Here is a 12,391-nt window from a genome sequence, read left to right as displayed (position 1 = left end):
GACTCGTGTATGAAATCAGAAAGCTGCTTTTTTCTTTTCCTGTACTTTTAGAATTAATTCACAGGGAAAGTTTTCTTCTAAATAAAAATTTGAGGCAGTCTTATGTCTTTTTTGATTATTTTTAATAAACTACTCTAAATAGAAAAGTAAATTTAAGACACAAAACACAAGTCTAAATCCTTAGGTAATTCATTCTGTATAATGACTAAAGCCTCCAACTTATCTAAAGTGACAGCTACTCTCTCCCCTGGTGGGGTCTTTAAGCTGCAGGAGGCCAGGGAAGAGGGGTGTGGCCGGTCACGGGTCCTTTCTTGCTTTTATTCTCACACCCACTGCTAATCTCCATAGCTGACCCCTCCAGGGTTGAAACAGGGGTGGAAGGGTTTAGCCTGGAGGGCAGAAAGGTTCTAAGTTGTCTAATTTGCTTTGACCTCTCTGGGCTTGGTGTATATTTCACTCTGACTTTCTTTTTGTTGTTGTTTAGTTGCCAAGTCATGTCTGACTCTTTTGTGATCCCGTGGACTGTAGCCTGCCAGGCTCCTCTGACGGTGAGATTCTCCAAGCAAGCGTACTGGAGTGGGTTGCATTTCCTTCTCCAGGGGATCTTCCTGACCCAGGGATTGAACCTGGGTCTCCCGTGTTTCAGGCAGACGCTTTATCGTCTGAGCCACCAGGGAAGCTGGCTAGAATGACCGCACTTAATTTCAGGTGCCTCTCTCTATTCAGCGGCCATAGACCCTTTAACCAGACTCTCACCTGTGGATCTTTTCCGGGGATGAGTCAAATACCTTCACCTGTACCCCACACCTGGCAGGGCACCCATACCCAGCTCTCAGAGTGGTCCTGCTGCAGTCCCTCTCTTGACTTGAGGTTCCCGGGACCATACCTCATGCCTCCCGGCGATGGTGGTGGAGCACACTTGGCACAGCCTTCTCAAAGAAATCCCTGTCTCAGCTTCCCTTTCTCTTTGTTGTTGTTCAGTGGCTCAGTCATGTCCCGCTCCTCGCGACCCCGTGGTCTGCAGCATGCCAGGCTTCCCTGTCCTTCACCATCTCCTGGAATTTGCTCAGACTCATGGACATTGAGTTGGTGATGCCATCCAACCATCTCATCCTTCGTCTCCCCTTCTCTTCTTGCCTTCAATCTTTCCCAGCATCAGGGAAAAGATCCTTTCTCTATACCTGTTTGATATCCTAGGTGTAAGTGAAGAGTCCAAGATTTGTGCAGATAGTCCATAACTATCTACTCTGAGGGACGTCTTGCCGCCCACTTTGAACTTTGACATCTATCACATCTTGATGCCCTCTATCCCGTTGCATTGGTCTTTGCCAAGTGCTGCTGAGCTTTGCTTGCCCATTCTTTATTTAAGAATGAATGAGACACTTTAATGCTAACCAGAAGCTCTGTGGGTGAGGCAGAATGCACTGACTGGTGGGCTGGTACTCAGGTAGGGCGATGCAGTATTAATATGCAGACCCTTGCATATTAATATTTTAGGTCTTCTGTCTTGAATAAATTTTACCAAAGAGTTGTGCTCTCTGTCAGCTTTACAAAAATTAGTAAAAAGGGATTAGGGGATGGGGTTTTTACCATTCAGTATGCCAACTTTTATCTAATTCCCATTTTTTACTAAAACACGTAGAACTTTAATTCCGTCAGGCCTCCCTGGTGGCTCAGACAATAATGGCTCTGAGCTGCTTGTGGCTCTGCCTGCAATGCAGGAGACCCAGGTTCGATCCCTGGGTCAGGAAGATCCCCTGGAGAAGGGACCGGCAACCCACTCCAGTGTTCTTGCCAAGAGAATCCATGGACAGAGGAGCCTGACGGGCTATCATCCATAGAGTTGCAGAGTTGGACACGGCTGAGTAACTAACACTTCTAGTAGAAAGCTTGACTTCTTTTCTTATAACAAATGTCCAGCATCCCTGAACATTGAGACCCTCTGACTTGAAATTTACAGAAATAATCATTGCATCTATGGTTCGGATGGGAAATCTGATTTTCTGACACTTCTTCAGACTTTCGACCAATCCTGCTTCCAGCCTTGAAGACTATTTCATGAATTTAAAATAATCCGAGCCTGAGCCCCTTTGATGTTTTGGAGCTCAGGGTGGTTGAGGGTTTTTTTGGCCATGTTACTCAGCGTGAGGAACGTGGGATCTTCATTCCCTGACTAGGGCCCAGACCCGTGCCCACTGCAGTGGAAGCACAGAGCGTTAACCACCGGACCACCAGGAAGCCCAGGATGGCTTCAGTTTTACCAGCATCTCCCTCTTTAATTATCAGGTTTCAGGGTTTTTGTTGTTGCTGTTTGTTTTGTTTCTGCGAAGCTAGGTGCCACTCTAACACCTACTTTAAATTTTAGACGATTTTGATATTTCACCTGTGGCATGGTCTTCCCTCTTCTCCTTTTTCCCATGAATCTTTCTGTTTTAAATAAAGGGTATGAAGATAAGCCCCATGTTATGCTAGTTCTCCTGGAGGTCAGGTCTTAAATATCAGGCAGGTTAACATGTGTGTGTGCTAAGTTGCTTCAGTCGGGTCCAGCTCTTTGTGATGCCGTGGACTCCAGCCCTCCAGGCTCCTCTGCTCATGGAATTCTCCAGGCGAGAATACTGAAGTGGGTTGCTATGCCCTCTTCTAGGGATGGAACCCGACCCAGGGATCAAACCCACATGTCTTATGCCTCTTGCACTGGCAGGCAGCTTCTTTACCACTAGTGCCACCTGGGAAACCCTATGTGTATTCCTGACTGTTATTCACTTAATCCCCAGCACAACTTTGGGAGAATAATTTTACCAAGTATTAGGTGGAAGCACTGAGCATCAGGGAGGTAAAGTCACTGTTTTTTTTTTTTAAGTCATGCAGCTAGAAAATCAAAGAACTGGAATTTAGACTCAGGTTTCATTTCTGCATGTTCCGTGTTTTTTCTGCACCATCGTAACTGCCCCTTGATGGAGACTGAACCCTCTTCTGCTGTTGGGTCTCTTTGCTTTCTTGGCATAGACACGGGACAGCTTATTTGAAGACAGACCTGGGTAGAGTAGGACTGATAAAATCCACTAGTGAAGTGCTTTGTAGTAATCTGCTTGCTCACTCAAGCTTGTTCAGTGCTTTTCACAAATCATTAGGTCTTTCATGTTTAGATTGCACTGTAGTTAAACAGCATTTTTCATCGAGATTTAATCTAAGTCATGGTCAATTTATATTACACTGGTTGCCATAGAAGTCTGAGGGTGTGTTGGGTAAAAGAGTCAGCAAGTGAATACTGCCCATGGATAATTATGATGTGGAAGGTGCCTGAGAGCAGATACCAGTGCATACATATTTTAAGAAGAGACATAAGTTAAATACAAAAGAAAAATACCCCAATCCATAGGATAACCAGGAAATGCCTTGAAGGTAGCTAGTTCGTATTGTTTTTGGCTTGGGCCCCTTCTAACTAGACAAGGCTGAACTGGTCATTTATGACTTTATATAATCGATATGAAGCCACGCTCAAAGCATATTTATTGAGACAAGTGACAAAAAAGGCCCTTTACTAAGCAGAAGCTCCTCTTGGGATGTATGGTTGCTTTCATCCATTGTTTTCTGTAAACGTGCCTCCTGCCATGTGGTTAGTCCATTAATTAGGTGGCATCCTGCCTGGCCCAGGTCACATAGTCACACACGAAGTTTCTGTAATGACAGCACAACCGCTGAGCCTCCTGGGAAATTAAATTCATCTGCATTTTTGTTTCAGTTCAGAGGATTCCTCTCTAAGGCTCACGTTGCTAAGCACACCAGCCCTTAGCATCCTCCCATAGGGACCGGGTCCCCAGTGCTCGTGTCTTTCTCTTTAATTGTTCATTATCCAGGCCACGCCAGTGCCCCCTAATTTCCCCCGTGGCTGTGAGCCTCACCAGAGTACAAATGCCCTTCTTCTCTCGAAGGTACTTTTGCAAATTGTTAGTGTTTCTTATCTGTCCTCCAGAGTAATTGGTCCCGGAGAGAGCCTCCAAAAAGTTAAGTGCTGAAACTTTCTCAATTTGTTGGATTAGTCACTGCAGGGGTATCACAGCGAGTTGGGCTGATTGCTTTTGAGTCCTCTCCTGGGGCTCACCTGAGCTGAAACAGAGGCTGTTACTTCCCTACTGCCTCACGCTTGAGACCAGCTACTCTGTAAATGCCTAGACAAGGGTCATTCCTAGGGCGGTCGGCCTGTCTCACAGTTTTCTCAAGTAACACCTACTTCTAGGCAAGCTCAGTTCTACCTCATTTGTTTTATGAAACGTCAGCATCAGCTTGGGGGCTTGTCAAGGATGCATAGTTTCGAGCGCCAACCCAGACCTACTGAATCAGAAGCGCTGGGTGGGGTGGGGCCACGCAGTCAGCGTACTGACCGATTCTCCAGGTGACGGATGTGTGCTATAGTCTGTGTGCCGCAGAAGCAAGAAGGATGGCTGTGGGTGTTGGTTTGCTTGGCTTCCCCTGATGGCTCAGCAGGTAAAGAATCGGTCTGCAGTGCAGGTGACAAGGAAACACGGGTTCAATCCCTGGGTCGGGAGGATCTCCTGGAGGAGGAAATGGCACCCCACTCCAGAATTCTTGCCTGCGAAATCCCACGGACAGAGGAGCCTGGTGGGATACAGTCCAAAGGGTCGCAAAGAGTCGGGCACGACTGAAGTGACTTCGATGCCCGCTTTCAGCTGTCCTTGATCAGACTCTAGACGTTCTTTGACAAAGAGACCAACTGAGCTCTTCTTTGTCTCGGAGGCAGAAAAGAAGGACACAGGACAGCCTAAAAAAATTATTGGTTTACGTTCTTAGATCTAGAGGCCTCAGAAATCTATTAAATCATCTGCTTTTCAAAGAAAGCATAGTTGAACAAGGCGAGGCATATCACAAAATGACCTAAGGTTATGGATCACTGCGGCTGCGCGATTTGGGCTTGAACCCCTGGCTTCTCCTATTGCCTTTTTTGGATCCGGTTGCTACTGTCAAAGTGCAGAAATAATATTCTAGAAATAATGTTTCTTGTGTTTTGCTTACATGCTGTTTGAGTGGGGCACATTTAGAGCACTCTTCTACTTACCAAATTATTGGGTTATGATATTTAAGCTCAGCTGATACTCGCAGTTCCCATGGAGAGATCAAGGTGACAATGCCTTTAAGGTCAGGGATGTGACATCCAAGTTAGACTTTGAAGCTAGGCCTAGATTTGAATCAGTTCCTCCACTGCCTAGCTGGTTATTTGTACTTTTGCTGAGCTTCCCTTTTCTCCCTTGTAAAATGGGAGGGTTGCTATGAAGAATCTAATTTCGATTTAGTCCTGCAGGGAGAGCCCTCAGTTGGAACCAGTAAAACAGTAGGTGTTGCCAAAACAGGGTTCTGCTGGTTCTCTTTGTTTTAGGTGGAATCTCTAAGGAGAGTTTCTTCTAGAAAAGTTCACCTGTTTATACATGTTCCCGTTAATCTTGGCGCGGGGCGACCCTCTTCTGAAGCTGATGGTCTTAACCTTGCTTTTGCAGTACTGTTCACAGGTCTGCTAATTCGGTGCATGTTTTTTGAGCAGCTTCTATATATGTATCAGGTCCTATTCTAGGAACTAGGGAGACAGTGACAAAAAACAAAGTCCCTGAATTCGTGGTGCGTGTGTCCTAGTGAGAAAGACAGACGGTAATCAAACTAGCCAACTAACCGATTAACTAACTTACTCTGTACCTTAGGAGAGGGGATGAGGGACAGTAACAGGGTTCTACTTGAAATAAAGCAGTCTAGCTGTTGTTCCCTTAAGACCCCTGAGTTAAGTGAAGAACCAAACCATCTGGGTGTCTTAGGAAATGATTTTTGAAGCAGAGGGAATATATTACATGAATAAGTGCTTGGAGATGAATCAGTTTATTATATTTTTCTTTTTTGTGATGTGAAGACAATAAAACCTTGCATAAAATTTTATTTGTAATCTATTAACTTCTTAACCTAGTGCAACAAAAAATTTGTCCTACCAATATTTTTCTCCATTTATTAATATTTGTGTATATATAAAAGTTACAGTATACCTGAAATTCCTTTTTTTCCACTTAAGCATTTTCCCATGTTGTTTAATAGTTTTATAATAATTTTAATAATATCGGTTGCTCCATCAGGGCTTCATGTAGACAAATTTTAAAAGACTCTATGCCTGAAGATGTTTACTAAAGCATTATTTATAGTTCCAAATACTGAAAACAACTAAATGTATTTGTTGTCTTAGGAGAGCTGTAATGACCATCTTTAAACATAGAATTTTCTTCTATTGAATTATTTATGTAGATTAATTTCTAGGATCGAGATATTTATATATTTTAAAAATATTGATACACATTATCAAATGACTTCCTAAAAGAATAATGGAATAGTAACATTTATCTTTGTCACTAGGAATATAAAAATATATGAATACCTCCATATGTTTTGCAGCATTGCGTATATATTTATTTAACACTGTTTCTACTACTTAGCAAATTAGAAATTAAACTACTAATCAGTAAAACTTGGAACTTCAATACTTTCTTCTATGTTTCATTCTTAATCGTGATGTTGAACACAGTACCCCTAAAAGTATTTCTTCTTGGGCTAGTTGTCTATTTGTGAAGCAGACTTATTTCAAAGATTTTTAAAAGCAGTCGCCATGGGCTTCTTATCTCTCATCACCTGGACACAGGATCTTTAAGAGCCAGGGGTTTTCTAATCTGCACCTAGCAGTGAGCATTTCAAGTATTAAAACGAAAGCACTTACACCTCAACATGTTTATTTTTAAGCTTTTTATTATGGAAATTTCAATAAATACCAACATTTAGCCAAACAAATTTCTTCTAACCACTACTAAACCACCTAGCCTTTTCTTTTGAGGGAATAATTTAAAAGCAAATCCTAAAAATCGTGTCATCTCACCATTAAATACTTCAGCACACGTCATCTCCAACTGATAAACACCCTTCATACTTCACAAAACTAACAGTTCCTTATTTTCATTTAAAACCCGCACCCCAATTTCTCAAGCTTCTAAATGCCGTTATTCAGTTGCTTTGTTTGAATCAGGATCCAAGCAAGATCCTTTATGTACTGCCTTTGACTGCTTTATCCCTCAAAATTTTTGAATTCTGTAACAATCCTCTCTTCCTCACTTTTTTGTAGCATTGATTCATTAAGAAACTGGAACCTATGTTCTATAAAATGTCCCTTAGTCTTGATTTGACTGGCTGCTGCCTCATAATGAAGTTTACCTCATTTGCTCTATCTTCATCTTACCCCGCCTTCTCCTGTATTTTCTGTAAATTGTTAATTTAGATCTAGAGACTTGATTCAGTTTAGGTTTAGTATTTAGGGGAGAATAGGTCATAGATACTGGCTGCTATGTACTTGTTATTGAGTCATATCTAGAGGTATGCAATGACTGGTTGACCTACTTTTGAAAAATGAAAGTGTTACTTGCTCAGTCATGTCTGACTCTTTACTACCCCATGGCCTGTAGCCCGCTAAGCTCCTCTGAGCATGGAATTCTCCAGGCAAGAATACTGGAGTGGGTTGTCATTCCCTCCTCCAGGGGATCTTCCCGACCCAGGGATCGAACCCAGGTCTCCTTTATTGCAGGCGGAGTCTTTACCGTCTGAGCCACCAGGGAAGCCTGACCTACTTTTACTGATGCTAAGATTGACCCTGGTGGCAGCAGTGTTAGCCTCACCCCCCGTTTGCAAGTTCCCCGTTGATGATCATTGCCTATCACCAGTGATCTCAGCTGTAAAATGGTGACTTTTCCATCACTCTTTCAGCGTTTATTAGATGGGATTATATAAACAGTACCATTTCATCATTAACTATTTAGTTATCTTGAAATACATCTCATACAGGAAAACTGAAAAAATGCTTTACTATGAATAAATGGTTTTACCATGAATAAATGCTTTTGTAACCTTATTGAAAATAGTTTAAAAGATTTTTGTAGCTCTTTTTAGAATACAGCCTATGTATAAATAAATTATACAGTCAAAATACTGTGTTTTAGAGCCATTGAATGAATTGTTGCCTTCTTTAGTCATGTTATCAATTTGATATATGGTTAATTGGCTAAAACTTGATTAAAATTTTAGAGATTGGTTTTTCTTTTTTTTTTTTTACATTTTAGAAAACAATCATTGAAATCGTATATCCAGTTTGAAGCTCCTTGATTTAGTTATATTTTTCTGATATACAGGTAGCAAATATTTTCCTCAGTTTCTCGTTTGTCTTTGCTAATGATCTTTTTTGGCCATATATAAGTCATTCCTATTCATTTTTAATGTAGCTAAATTTATTCGTCTTTAACTTCCTTTTGAAATTTGAGCCAATTTTATCACAGTTTTCTATTCCCCAGTTAAAGAGGAACCCATGCATTTAAAAAAAACACAGTATTTGTTTATTTAGGGCTGTGCTGGGTCTTCCTCACTGCGAGGGCGTCTCTCCAGCTTTGGCAGGCGGGGCTCCTCTCTAACTGTGGGGCGCGGGCTTCTCCCTGCAGTGGCTTCTCTTGTCGTGGAAGACGGGCTCGAGGGCGCTGAGGCTTCAGGAGCTGCAGCCCCGGGCTCTAGAGCGCAGGCTCAGTAGTTGTGGTGCCCGGGCTTGGTTGCTCTGTGACACGTGGGATCTTCCCAGATCAGGGGTCTAACTGTGTCTCCCGAATTGGCAGGTGCAGTCTTTACCGCTGAGCCACCAAGGAAGCCCCCATCCATTTCTAATTCACGTGTTTGTATGGTTTGAATGATTACATTTGGATTTCTGCATCAATTTGGAAATTATTATTTAATATTGCTTTCTTTTTAAATATTAGGCACTTTTCTCCCCCCCCAGATACTGTTTTAGATACTGGGGATTATAAAGTGACCAGACCAAAATACTTAGTTTCCTTCAGGGCAAACATTCCAGTGAAAGAGAAAAGGCAATGGAAAAGAGATGAAGAGATAGATACAGGCTGCAGAGATTCTCTCTGATTAGAGGATATTTGAGTTGATTTCTGAAACACGAGGCGGGGCTCGCCATATCAAGGCCTGGGAATGCAGAGGCCGAGGAATACTTAGTGCAGCGGCGTTGAGGAGGAATAGACCTTAACGCTTATTAAATACTTGCGCAAATCAGACAGGCTTCCCTGGTGGCTGAGAGGTAAAGAGGAGACATGGGTTTGATCCCTGGGTTGGGAAGATCCCCTGGAGAAGGAAATGGCAGCCCATTCCAGTATTCTCGCCTGGAAAATCCCATGGGCAGAGGAGCCTCGTGGGCTACAGCTCATGGAATTGCAAAGACTCAGGCCCGATTCAGAAACACTGTGGATGCACTGCCTCGTGCGTTTCTTCTAACAGCCCCTCGACGTAGGTGTCTGTTAGCGCATTTTCAATGTGGGAGAGTTTACATCATTGCCCTCTTCTCCGTCTCTAACTTGGATTAAGGTCTCAGACTGCAAGAGCAAACCCTTGCTTTCCCTCTCTCCAGGCTTTCACGAGAAGGACAAGAAGCCGTATTGCCGGAAGGACTTCCTGGGCATGTTCGCACCCAGGTGTGGGGGCTGCAACCGGCCAGTGCTGGAAAACTACCTTTCGGCCATGGGCACCGTCTGGCACCCAGAGTGCTTTGTGTGCGGGGTGGGTATCCCCGCTTATCTTTTGGGTTTCAGGAAAGGCAGGGTTCTTCTTTCTGGGGCACGGCTGGTAAGCGGGTTCACAGCTCGGGAAGAGAATTTGACATGGGCTTCGTAAAAGAAATACAAGTTTTTCTCGGCCACTAGAAGGAATGAAATAATGGCATTTGCAGCCACGTGGGTGGACCTAGAGATTGTCTTACTGAGTGAAGTCAGAGAAGGAGAAATACAGTATGACATCCTTCTATGTGGAATCTAAAAAGAAAGAGGCTGTGTCCATGGGTCACAAAGAGTCGGACACAACTCAGCAACTGAACACCAACAGAAGAAATGAATTTATTTACAAAGCAGAAGCAAACTCACAGACGTCGAGAGTGAATTTATGCTTGCCGAGGAGGTGGGGAGGCTGAGGAGGAGGGAAAGTTAGGGAGTCTGGGATGGAGATGTACAGCCTGCTATACTGAAAATGGATAACCAGCAAGGACCTACCGAATAGCACAGGGAAGTCTGCTCAGTGTTATGTGGCAGCCTGGATGGGAGGGGAGTTTGGGAGGAAACGGATACATGTTTATGTATGGCTGACCATCTTGTTCATCCACTATACTCCAATACAAAATTTAAAGTTTCTTTAAAAAAAGAAACACGAGACACATCATCCATGTGGGCATTTGCTCGTCTGGTTTGCAGAGGGGCGATATCCTAACCTCTGTGTGTCCACTGGTGGGAAACCAGCAGGGATTTCCAGGCTGAAATTTTGCTGATATTTTACTTCTTGACATCTGCACCCCTTGTCTTTCTCTTCCCCCCACCTCCCAGGAGTGCTTCAGCGGTTTTTCTACCGGCTCCTTCTTTGAGCTGGACGGGCGTCCCTTCTGTGAGCTCCACTACCATCAGCGCCGAGGAACCCTCTGCCACGGGTGCGGACAGCCCATCACGGGCCGCTGCATCAGCGCCATGGGCTACAAGTTCCACCCCGAGCACTTCGTGTGCGCTTTCTGCCTGACGCAGCTGTCCAAGGGGGTCTTCAAGGAGCAGAACGACAAGACGTACTGCCATCCCTGCTTCAACAAGCTCTTCCCGGTGTAACCTCAGCTGAGCCCACACGCGCCCTCTTCCGATCTGCTGGAAAATTTAAGCCAAGAGGGGGAGGAGTACACTTCTAGTTCCTGACCTTCTGCTCAGTAGGCTTAGAGGGAAAGCAAAGGGGATGGGCACGGAAGGGAGCGCCTAGAGGTGGCGTGGCTGGCTTCCGGCTTTAAGTTTTGATCTCAAGCCTTTTTTTTTAATAATGCAGTTGAATTTTGATCTGGGACCTGCTGTCTCGTGCCTCTGCACGTGTATTTTCACACGCACACATTCGCTCCACTCCAGCCTTCCTCGGCTTTCTCCACTCTCACCTCTGTTGATGGTCCTACAGGGAGGTCTTGTGTGCTTAGCCTTAGAACTGGGTCTTTTAAGCTACCCCCATTTCCCTGAGACTGCCTTTCCCACAGTCCCTCTGTGGGCTTTGTTCCTGTTTTTTTTTTTTTTTTAACAGGAGGATGATTGCTTTACAGTGTTGAGGTGGTCACTGCTGCAGGGCTTTATTCTTGCTGTTAGGAATCACGGTGTCACTCTGAAGTTCCTTGTATTTCCCTTCAGTGTATTTCTCCTTTTCAAGAGAAAGTAGATTTTAACTGGAAAACTTCGACTCCTGACATCACTGATAAATAAAGGAACTTGTGGTTTTAATGACTCAGTGTCATATTAGTTTGGTAAATAAATTTTCTGCTTCCCATGTTGTATGCCAGGCACAATATGCAATCAAGTTTGTATCATACCTCTTGTTTACTTCCGTACAACGGGCCTTTTGTTTACATCAGAAGAAATGAAAAGGAGGGACTCCTAGTCATTGACTTTTAATTGGGGCCCGTAGCTTCCACTTTATTTTGTTGCACTTAAGTGATTGATTAAAAGATGGCAAAGCTTCTTAAAAGTTTTTTCATTGCTTCGTTTACCTTCAGAGGAAAATAATTTCCACTAGGCAGTTGCAAATTCACATTTGCATATGGATGCATATCTCCAAACTCATAAAGTTGTGTGTACTTGTCCAGTTTTCTTGTATATCAACTATATCTCAATAAGGCTGTTTTAAAAAGTGGAATGTGCCTTTTCCTTCAACTTCACAGTGGTCGCGTGAAAGCACGCAGGATGGCTGTTCTTAGAGCATCTCTGAAGAAGGGCGCTTTAAACCTCACCTCACCATTTTCCAGTTTGGATTACGAAATCCAACCCTCACTCCCCTAAAAAAAGCTCCACCTAAGTATTTGTTCCTCTGAAAAATATTATGAGTAAACCTGTAGAAAAGCTTGTCAGACTATTCAAGAGTCTGACTTGCTCAAGTTCTATCTCAAATCAGTTTTAAAGGGCGTCATGCTTCCTCAAAAGAGATCTTGATATGCTCTGTAACGTGTCTCTCTTACCATGATATTAAAATTAACCGTACGATTATTTGTTATGAAAAATTTTTAAATCACCGAGGAAATCCCCTTCCCTGGAGGTATTTTTTAAAATAGGGCTGAATTTTTAAAATAGACTGATGTCTTTAGATTATTAGTGTGGGGACAGAACTTCCAGGAGGGCAGGAATGGATGAAATGATTCTCGCCAAGCTTTATCCTGTTGGCCCCCTTTACTGGAGTGAATGGTAAGGGGGATTTGAGGGTTAAAAGGAAGTGGTAACAGTGACATTCGACAAAATAGGAACTCCAAATGCACCCGAGC

The 12,391-nt window shown here is 43.5% G+C and overlaps 1 protein-coding gene across 3 annotated transcripts in view; it reads left to right on the top strand.

Annotated features, from left to right (window-relative positions):
• Positions 1-11,363, top strand: part of LPXN (leupaxin) — a 41,635-nt gene extending 30,272 nt beyond the window's left edge. For 2 of the 3 annotated variants that reach the window (XM_010812935.4, XM_024975207.2), the window contains exons 7-8: positions 9,485-9,633; positions 10,446-11,363. In XM_010812935.4, coding sequence (XP_010811237.1) covers positions 9,485-9,633; positions 10,446-10,715 — 419 coding nt within the window. In that variant the 3' untranslated portion in view covers positions 10,716-11,363. 3 annotated transcript variants of the gene reach the window in all.
• Positions 11,364-12,391: the final 1,028 nt, after the last annotated feature.

The sequence above is a fragment of the Bos taurus genome, chromosome 15, assembly GCF_002263795.3.
Source record: "Bos taurus isolate L1 Dominette 01449 registration number 42190680 breed Hereford chromosome 15, ARS-UCD2.0, whole genome shotgun sequence".
NCBI classification, from domain to species: domain Eukaryota; kingdom Metazoa; phylum Chordata; class Mammalia; order Artiodactyla; family Bovidae; genus Bos; species Bos taurus.
This window is presented reverse-complemented; position numbering and strand designations above follow the sequence as displayed.